This window comes from Cucumis sativus, chromosome 1 (assembly GCF_000004075.3).
Source record: "Cucumis sativus cultivar 9930 chromosome 1, Cucumber_9930_V3, whole genome shotgun sequence".
NCBI lineage: Eukaryota > Viridiplantae > Streptophyta > Magnoliopsida > Cucurbitales > Cucurbitaceae > Cucumis > Cucumis sativus.
In genome coordinates, this window is record NC_026655.2 from 25505802 (window position 1) to 25516595 (window position 10794).

Consider the following 10794-nt stretch of genomic DNA (forward strand, 5'->3'; position numbering starts at 1 on the left):
TATTTTTTGTGTGCGTGAAGGTTGGTGACTTATACTCAACAACTATCACTAATAGATATATGTTTTTGTGCAATATTATTATTATGATGTTAGAGAATTGATTACTTTTTTTGTATGCCTTTCAATATCATTTTTTTAAATAGTAAAATTATAATTAGTAAACCGAAAATTAGGTTTTAAATTTTGTATGAAACTATTTTCCTATGTTCGAAAAACTTAATATACCCAAAAAAATTACAAAAACTAAACTTATATTTTAACAAATACATTAATAAAGTATCTAAATTAAGGATAAAAATATCGTTGATGTTAACATTTCAATCGTGTTTCGATTGTTTGATATAAACAAAGGTCAGATTATAACGTAAAGAGAAGAATCAATTTTGTATTCTCGATATTTCTCTTTCATGATCGATAATCGAAATATATACCATACTTGTTCGAATAAGTATGATTCTTTTTTCTCTCCCTAATGCCAACCCATTTTTATTAATTTATTTCACTTTAGAATATATGATCACATATATCTATACAAAAATCATTTTATATATCTTTTACTCCACCTCTCCTACACTAAGTTTCTTATATTCATTCACCAATGATTCAATAACATAACAATGATAGTATAAAATCTAAACGTATATCTTATTATTGTTAAATAATATATCTATTTGTAACAATGCGTATTTGTTGTATTATATTTTTATCTTTACTATATTAAAAAGGACCAACGAGAATTTTTAATTTTAAATTTTCTCACAGTGTACATTTCTTATATTTTGCTGTATATACTCTAATCACATTTTTTTCTTATATCACCTTAAATTCATCCTTAAAAAAATGGATTCGATATCGTACTTCATTTTGTTTAATTAAGAACATTTAAAATTACAAATAAACATACCCTACTTCATTTGATCCGTTTCACGTTAGAAAATTATGTTTCAAACGATTTATAGACACATAAATACTTTAAATTTATATAATAGATTAACTCAAGATCATTCATGTCAAATTATCAAAAATAAGAATTTTTTTAGCTCGATGTCAATTTTAGAGATAATAATTGAGTGTCTAATAACATATTACGTATAATAAACTCTTGTGATATATCAGTTGATAGACTCTCAAATTTGGCTATATTTATAAATTTAATTTTGTTGGTACATATTAATAATTTAAATGAAATTGTTATATTTAATTTATATTATTTGGGTTAAATCAACCTATTATCATCTTGATGGGAACACATAGTAAATGTTTGGTGTCGTTTTAAATACATTAACCTGGCGTTTCGGGGGCATCAAAATGGCGTCGTTTAGAGGGAAGTTGAAGAATGTATCCGTTTAGGTATATTAGAAGCTGAGGTGGCAAAATTTTGACTACGGTTAAGGGGTTAATTTCAGTTGGTGCGAAAGGTCTACGACCATCGGTGGACATTAACCGTAGGTTAACTCTTACCCGTTGGAAACATAATAATAATTATATATAAAAAAAAAGAAAGATAAAAGAGATAGAGAGAGAGAAAAGAAAAATACAGAAAGAAAAAAGAGTTTTATTATTAAAACAGACAGAGAGAAAGAGAAAGAGAAAGAATCGCTTTGTATATAAGCCAACGAAGCCAAAGCCTATAATTCTGGAAGACGAGAGACGAGAGTAAAATCAAAAGAGAGAGACCCTTCTCCGTCTGCGACAGCGTCCGGCTGTTTTGGTGGTAGCGCTATTCAACGGACATAGAGCTACGGCCATGGCAGATTCTAATGACTCTGTTTCCGTCGACATGGAGAAGATCTATCTCGGCGGCAAGGTTTCTTTTCTTTTCTCTAAGAGTTAATTAATTTCTTCCATTTTGTCATCTGGGTTTTTCTTTGATGCATTTGTTTGTGGTGTACTTGAATCGGGGTTTTCTTTTCTTTTTTGTTGGTTGGTTTTTTTTTTTTTTTTTTTGTTGTTGTTATTGCTGATTTGATTGGGTAAATGTCCTGTTTTTTTTTTTTTTTGGTTGTGTTGTGGGGTTGGGGATTCTCATTATTGGTGAAATGTCTTATGGCATTCTATAGGTTTGTTTGGATGTGAAGAAGAAGAAAAAAGTAGGAAATTATTTCGGGGATTATAACTTTTTCTACTCTTGTGTTTCTTTTCCCCATTCCGATCTGGTTCATTTCTGTGGCTTGATTGACTAAGAATTTTCCATTTTTTGGAAGTTATTAATAATTAAGTTCAAACCTTTTTCCCAAAAGTTCATTAATTAGCTACTTAATGGGTTTGGTTTTGAGGTTACTTTCTTGATTCAGGGATTGGTGTTTTATCCCTGCTTTGTTTTTAAATGCAAGATGTGATAACGATGGGCTTTGTGCATTTCCTATTTCTGGCTTTTGGGGTTCTTTTTTATTTTCTGATCCTAATTGTTATGTTCTCTTTTTTGGGTTTTATTATGTTCAATTTCGTATTCAATTTTTCTTTACCTCTTTTGATCAAAGGGTTTTCACCTGGTCGAGCTTTTAATGATGGTTACAACGGATTGGAGACATCTTATTTATCTTTAGTTTGTGCTTTTTAATGATCTTTAATTGTTCTGTTTGGGGTATATATTGATTGTTCGTTTGAACTTTCCAGTTATCAATGGCTTATGTACACGTTGTTGTTTGTTAGATATATTTTCCATTTTTTTCCTTCTTATTCTTGCTCTGGTGGTATTTTATTTTTAAGTTTCTTTTGTAGATTAAGATTGTTTCTACTTTTTGACCTTTTTCTTATTCTATGGTTTTTTATTTTATTCGTTGTTATATTCATCCCTTGTAATTGTGGTACTGCTCGTTGATAAAAGCAAATTGCAGTCTACTGAATAAACCATACCTTTGCCTACTTTTCTGCTTCTTTTCTTCTTTTTGTAATGGAACTTTATTTGTATTGACAGGGGTAGTTGCTTGTTTATCTTGGCTGTTGTCATAATTTTTTTAAGCTGTTGATAATTTAAATGCTGAGCAATAAATTTGTTATGCGCACTACTTTTATAAAGTTTATACTAAGTTGAATGGACAAGTTAGCTTGGGCATCTTGAAAGGAAATGCACTTGGACTGTTCTTTACAGATATACTTGGCTGGAAATGTTGGCTAGTTGAACATTATTCTTTCCTCAAAGGCTTCCTTTTTACTCATCCATAGCTCATATGGAAATAATATGTGATTAGAACAATGGACAACTACGAGAATGTTTCGTATCGATGTTCTTCTTGATTTGAGTGTTTCATTTCCCCCATTACTTCTTACACGTCATCTTACTGACTTAATACATGCCACTCATGTTATTCTCAGGAGCATCATGTACGAACTGGCCAGGGTTCTGTGTCTGTAATAGTCTGTGGAGACCAAGATAAGCCGCCACTTATTACTTATCCCGATTTGGCTCTAAATCGTAAGTGCTTGGTGTTATATTTATGTTATGATTTTGGTGGTGATATTTTATATATTTGGTTTCTTGTTATATTAATTATGTGAGATAACTTTTAAGTGGTGCCTTTGCCCTGAGTTCTTGCAGATATGTCATGTTTTCAAGGATTATTCTTTTTCCCAGAAGCAGCTTCGTTGCTACTTCATAACTTTTGCATCTACCATATCAGCCCTCCTGGACATGAGGTCTGTATTATTGTTGAGTAAATTTGTGTCATGGATAACTTTGGGCCTGCTCCTGAATACTATATTCACATAGTTTCCTTTTTGGAACTTTACCAAGAGTTCTTGCAGTTAGGAGCTGCTGAGATTTGTGAGGATGATCCTTCACCCTCTGCCGATGATTTAGCAGATCAAATCCTTGAGGTTCTCAACTATTTTGGGTAAGTACACTTGTCCCTCTCCTTCACTATTGAATATGAGATAAAAGATTATATAGCTGACTTATCACTGGGTTATATCTATTACAGACTCGGTGCGGTGATGTGCATGGGGTAACAGCTGGCGCTTACATTCTTAGTCTTTTTGCTGTACGTTCATTGTATCATAAAATTTATTGAATCATGAAATCAAAGTTTTTCTTGGTTTTGACCAATTTATTATTTTACAGTTGAAGTATAGAGAGCGAGTTCTTGGTTTAATTCTTATATCCCCCTTATGCAAGTCGCCCTCTTGGTCCGAATGGTTCTATAATAAGGTAGTCTTTTCATCATTTCTTACACTCCAATACACTCAAGTTTTGATAGATGTTATATATCACACATCCCTTGTAAATTGCAGGTAATGTCAAACTTGTTGTACTTCTATGGCATGTGCGGTTTGTTGAAAGAGTGCTTGCTTCAGCGGTACTTCAGTAAGGTAATATAGTTTCCATTCTTTGAGAATTTTCTTTTTCTGTGTTCGTCTTTTATACTCTTGTTGTTGACTGGGTTCATGAAATTGTTATTACGTGCAACAGGAGGTCCGTGGTAGTGCAGAAGTTGCAGAGTCTGATATAGTTCAAGCATGTAGAAAAGTATGTTCTTTATGTCAATCATTCAACTCTGAGAGTTTCATATTGTCTAAAACTAGTTTGTCTCTCATGTTTCATTCTGTTGGGCAAACTTCTTGTTGTTGTTGGTTCTTCAAACTTTGCGTTTGGTTTGATAAAGATGGTTTATTTGTTGTGTCAGCTACTTGATGAGAGACAGAGCAACAATGTTTTGAGGTTCCTCCAAGCCATTAATAGGTAAAATGGTTTTCCTATCTTAACTATTCTTTTCCTCTTGTCAACATATATGTTAAATTTGCAACATTTATTCCCCTTTTGCAGAAGACCAGACATTACTGAAGGGTTAAAAAGGCTCCGGTGTCGTACTCTCATTTTCGTCGGGGATAGCTCACCTTTCCATTCTGAAGCACTCCATATGATATCAAAATTGGATAGAAGATATAGTGCCTTGGTTGAGGTATGACAATCAAAAGAACAAAAATAACCTTCCTTTCAGCACGGAATGTGTGCGATGCAGAAGCAACTGTGTAGGCTTTGTTAACTAATTAACTCAACGGTTGGTTCACACAGGTCCAAGCTTGTGGATCGATGGTAACCGAAGAGCAGCCACACGCAATGTTGATACCGATGGAGTACTTCTTCATGGGGTATGGATTATATAGGCCATGCCAGTTCAGTGATAGTCCACGGAGTCCATTAAGTCCATCTTGTATCTCCCCAGAGCTTCTTTCTCCAGAAAGCATGGGATTAAAGCTAAAACCAATAAAAACGCGCATTTCTTAAACGTCACAAGGACATGTAGAATTGGAAAAGAAGAGAGGAGGCTATGGTTTGCTTGTGATTCAAAACTCTGTCTGTCTGTAAGTTTTTCTTTTCCAGATTTTTGATTTGTTGAAAGGAGCGTTTGTGTAGATAGGGGGAGAGAAAAAAAAAAGGGTATTCACAATGATGGGTAAATAACTAATAGGGAGATACACATTCATTCTTTTGTAGTCATCAGACATAAAAGAGATCATATTCTTGAACTCTGTGGATTCGTATATTCTTCACTCTGACCAAATATATTAAAATATTTATCAATGATCTTGAATTCTGCCTTGCTGCTCCTGCTCCTACTTATTATTCTAAACATGGTGTACCTTCTCTTTGGGGGAAGATATACATTTTTGTTGGTTTCTATTTGATTCTCAAGCTTCAAAATGTTATACTCTTAGTTGGTTTTGATTAATATCTAGTTTTTCTGCTAACCACTGACTTTCAATCTGACCAATATACTTATTTATCAATGATGTTGAACTGAGCTGTTGGCTTGTTGTAAACAATAGTAGTATTATTATCATATTCTTTTTGGCCCCACGCCCTCCACTGTATTGAAAAAGAGAGAATGATTGAAAAGGGCTTAGCTGGGATTCACGGAATGAGGAATTGTATGCATAAAATATTTAGCGTGATTCCCGCTATCTATTTAATAACACAAACCAATTGTGTAACCAAAAGAAACAACCAACATTCATGTGCACCGCTCCCCCTTCCCTTCTTTTCCTTATTCTTCATTTATTCTCTTTTACTCATTTGACTCTTTATATGCTCATCACACCAATCATCCAACCTTGTTACTTCCATTATCATCAACTTCTAATTTTCTAATTTTTGTGTGTAATTTTTTAAGAATATTTACAAATTATAACAAAGTTATTGATAAACACTCCTAGTAGATATTCACATAAGTGTCTATCAATATGCTTAATGATATTGACAGAAGTTTATCAATGTCTTATCATTATTAAATTTGTCATTTAACTTAAAAATTAATTACAATTCTTTTCAGGGATGTTTGGTTAGATTTTGGAGACAAGTGAGACTCAAACTGAACGGATCGATTTTATAAATTAGGGAACTAGGTCAAAGTCCAATAAAGGGCAAGATTAATTGTTCGCCTTTTGATCGGTTTGATTCTACGTTGTATTAGTTTTTTTTTTTTTTGGTTTACTTATTTTGAAACGAAATGGTTACCAAACATGACTTAAGTAATTAAAGTTTTTCGCATTTTGTGTACAACAACTATGAAGTAGAAAATCAAATTATCGTTGAACTAAACTCACTTTTAAGATAAAAAAAGTTCATTTAAATTGATTTTTTTTCTTTTTCGTACAACAAGTAGATGTAAAGAAAGAAATTCGAACAACAAACTTTGTAGTTATTAATATACACGTAAGTACCTGTTGGGTATTTGAATTGATATCGAGAGGTTCACATATTTAATAAAGTTAACTAAATAAATGTTGGTTAGGGATTGAATATGTTGGTTGGAAGAGGAAAGCTTCATTGCATTGCATTTGCATGTGCAAATTTAATTGCTTTTTTGAAAAGGTGAATTGAATTTGAAAGTTTGACAAAGTCTAATGTCCATTGGCCAATTTTATTTCATAATTGAATATATGGTTGGTTCATTTTTTTTAAAATTTAAAAAGCAATTTTACCCCATTGTTTTCTAATATAACAAAATGAAAAAAAATATATATATATAACTGTATCTATAAATAGTTTTAATAATTTTATTTTAAATAAACTGCAAATATAAAAAAATATGTGAGTAGTATAAATATGTTTAATAAAGTTGAAAAGTATGAACTTAATGTTAGTCTAAAATTTCTTAATTCCAAATATGGATATTTTGGGCTTAGCTTAAAAACTTAATTATCTATTTTGGATTTGGATTAAAATTTGGTTGTACAGTTTGTAAATTTTTCTATTTTTAAAAATCTTTCAATTAATTAATCTAAAATTACTTTATAATCTTCGCTTTAATATGAATTGTTTTATTAAAGAATTTATATTATTTAAAGGCTTCGAATTTTACTTCAATTATTTTTCCGATTTATTGGCGGCCGTCGGGTTTCATCGCCGGCGGCTGACTTGAAGGTGGAAACGACCTCTTGGATCGCTGCGCATCCGGTTTAAGTTTCTGGACCGTTTGCGGTGGCCGAGATGGCTGGGATTACCATAGTTTTCGACTTTGATCGGACGATCATTGATGGGGACAGCGATAATTTGGTGGTGACTCAAATGGGTCTTACAAATCTCTTCAACAAGCTCTACTCTTCCTTGGCGTGGAACTCTCTCATGGTTTGTAATTTGCATTTTACTTTTTCTACTGTCTCTGCACTTCAATTTTCAATTCATTGATTGCTATGGTTTAGATGGAATTAGGGAAATGAAGAATTGTTTTTATTTCTACATGTTATTAGCAAGGAATTTTGAGATTTTTTATGTTTAATTCTACTTTGGCTGTGGATTGCTGGGATTGATTTTGATAGGATACCTTGATAGTGGAGCTCCAATCACAAGGAAGAACTATGGGGATATTGCAAAGTGTTTGGAAGGTGCTGCATTGCATCCACGAATTATTGCTGCTATTAGATCAGCTCATGATGCTGGGTAACTTTTCGTATTTGTTTATGATTAAATTGATGGTCTAAGGGCATCTTTGAGAGTGATTTTGTTTTGTCATGTTTCAAGAACCACTCTTGAACATGTTTTTAATCATTTCAATGCTTGGTTTTACACTTTTTAAATGTAGTTTTTATACCATTGAAATGATTAAAAGAAACAACCAAATGCCATCAAGATTGATTTTGCTTGTCACATAGTCGCTAGTGCTACAATCAAAGAGTTCCTCCTCAATCCATCTTTTGGGGAGAAGGATTTTTTTTCTTTTCCTTTTTGGCTTGTGAAATCTTATAGGTTTTGTAGGGTGAATGGATTCGTAGGGTGTTTAGGGGAGTGTATAGGGATTGTTCGGAGATTTGGCCCCTCGTTCGCTTTCACATTTTTTTGTACGATTTAATTTTGAAGACCTTTCGTATTTATTCTATAGACACTATTTTGCACAGTTGGGAGTCTCTTTTTATAGAGAGAGCCCATTTTTTGTTAGTTTGTTTTTTGCATGTTTTTGTATTCTTTACATTTTTTTCTTAGTGAATGTTGTTGAAAGAAAAAAAAAAAACAATTTCAAAATCACTCTTTTATAGATTGTCCATGACATTGCTTAGAAGTGTTTTAATGACTAACTGGAAGGACATGGGATTGATATTATCTCAGGTGTGACTTAAGGATAATTAGTGATGCAAATCAGTTTTTCATTGAGACAATCTTAGAACATCATGGTGTGTTGGGATGCTTTTCCACTATCAACACAAATCCTACCTTTGTTGATGGAAAAGGAAGGCTTAGAATTTCACCATATCATGATGAATCATCTCCTCATGGCTGCAATTTGTGCCCATCAAATATGTGTAAGGTATTTGTTAGGTTACTCAGTTCCTAATCCTGCATTTATAGATCTTGCTGTATGATTGAAAGTTCCAGTTTAATTGCTCTGCTGATTAAGAAAGTTCTTTAGCTGCTGTGTAAAATAAGCTTTTCCATTTTAAGGTATGAGCTTTAGGATAGGATATATACTACAACCTTGCAATGTATGAATCTGGAGAGGACAATGTGTTTCTTATATAATAAAGATGAAGACCTCCTTTTGTTTTCTTGAGTTCTAATGCCATATTGTGGAGATCCTGAGAACATATTTTTGCTGCTTTGCTTTGTCTTGTTAAATTAGGTTCCTTTTCAAGTCGGTTAAATTACAAGGTTAGATCAGGCAACACAACTACACTAACACAACCTAAACCTAAGCAACCTATTCAACAAGTCCACCTAGCCTAAAACTAAAAGAAAATACTAATACTAATGCTAATAATAAAAATAATAAACCAAACCGATGAATCTTCAACAATTTGATGGAGTTCTTCATTTATCTTCATACTTCCCCATCTAATATTCTTCTTCTTTGAACGATTTTTCTATTCTGTTGACCATTGTATTTCAATATTTATGATGTTGCTTTTTATATTGTTTTTCAGTGTTTGTATTGTAATTGATTCTGTTGTTATTAACTTGATATTTTATGTTTCTGAGGGGATTGCATTTCTATTCGTCGTGCTTTTGCTTTGTATGTGGGCATGGGATTTGTTGAATAAACTTATGAGATCAAACTGCGGATTCTGTTGCAGGGCCTTGTAGTCGATCAAATCCGAGCATCGAAAGGGGAAAAAAACGAATTCATATACATTGGAGATGGAGGGGGTGATTATTGTCCAACCCTAAGGCTTCAAGAAGGAGATCACGTGATGCCTAGGAAGCTCTATCCTCTCTCAGATCGCATAAACTCCAATCAAACAATTGTAAAGGCTAAGATCCATGAATGGAGTGATGGGAAAGAGCTGGAGAAGATCTTATTAAACATTTTGGATATCAAAAAAATTCAATTATGCAATCCAGAGGTAGTTTAATTTAGTGGAAATTGCTCTTTGGTTGCTTATATTCAATCATATTGTCGTGGGAATAAAATCTTTATTAATGCAGCCATAACTTTGCAGATTTAATCTTTGCTGTCTTTTTCTCACTATGAGAAAATCTTAGTTACATTTTGCTGATATTTTAGTTCTATTTTTTAGTTTAAATAAACAAATCTATTAGACACACGATCATTCTCAATGATCGGTTGATCCTTTGTCATTGATCAACCTTTCATATAGGAAAAAGAGACATGCAATTGCTTTCTCAAAATCTTTTTATGGCTTATCTGGCTCAAACGAACGAAAGTGACAAATATTTGACAGCAAAACTAATATATTGCTTTCTCATAGTGTAAAAATTTACCATATTCTTTTGTGATTACCGTTGTGATAAAAACTAAATTTTGTATCTAATAAGACATTAAACTTGCAATTCTATATCCAATAGGTTCATAAATCTTAGAAATATCAAAATGGTTTAGTATCATTAGGCATAGGATTAAAGTTGAAGGGATATTTTCAAAAATAGTAAAATAAATTAAAATATTTAAAAGTTATGACAAAATTTTGAACTTTAACGATGATAGAAATTTTTAATTATCTATCAACGATTAGTTAAGAATTACGTGAGAGAATGGAAAAGTAATGAGAATGCATTCGTAAATAAAGAGGATAAAGAGGATATCTTTTCTTTTGGTACCTTTCTCCTTCTCTATCTTCTCTATCTTCTCTAAGATTCCATTCTTTCTTCCATTTCTTTTATAACATAACATATAGCATAAAGTTAAGTTGGGTGTCAAAGCAAAAGAGAAATTTGCAAACCCAACTCATATTATGCTCTTTTGACAATTCTTTTAAAAAACAAATTACTATATAATATGGGTTGTTTTTTTTTATTTGAAAAAGTAGTCTTTGATATAAAGTGAAGGTTATAATCTTGTATTTGAAATGCCTACTTATGGCATTTATTTCTTTAAGGAGGAAAAAGGTGTAATTTAGTTATTC

The 10794-nt window shown here is 32.2% G+C and overlaps 2 protein-coding genes across 2 annotated transcripts; both read left to right on the forward strand.

Moving 5' to 3' along the window:
- Window positions 1–1563: 1563 nt before the first annotated feature.
- Window positions 1564–5531, forward strand: LOC116401810 (protein NDL1-like). The gene is given in 12 exon segments (XM_031880401.1): window positions 1564–1807; window positions 3316–3415; window positions 3539–3636; window positions 3745–3833; window positions 3921–3943; window positions 3946–3980; window positions 4061–4147; window positions 4231–4308; window positions 4409–4465; window positions 4623–4678; window positions 4763–4898; window positions 5012–5531. Coding segments are annotated over 12 exon segments (1032 nt in total). The 5' UTR covers window positions 1564–1747; the 3' UTR covers window positions 5225–5531.
- A 1748-nt stretch (window positions 5532–7279) lies between these two features.
- On the forward strand, window positions 7280–9876 carry LOC116402143 (thiamine phosphate phosphatase-like protein). The gene is given in 5 exon segments (XM_031881211.1): window positions 7280–7567; window positions 7759–7798; window positions 7801–7879; window positions 8543–8741; window positions 9505–9876. Coding segments are annotated over 5 exon segments (735 nt in total). The 5' UTR covers window positions 7280–7429; the 3' UTR covers window positions 9784–9876.
- The last annotated feature ends 918 nt before the right edge of the window (window positions 9877–10794 follow it).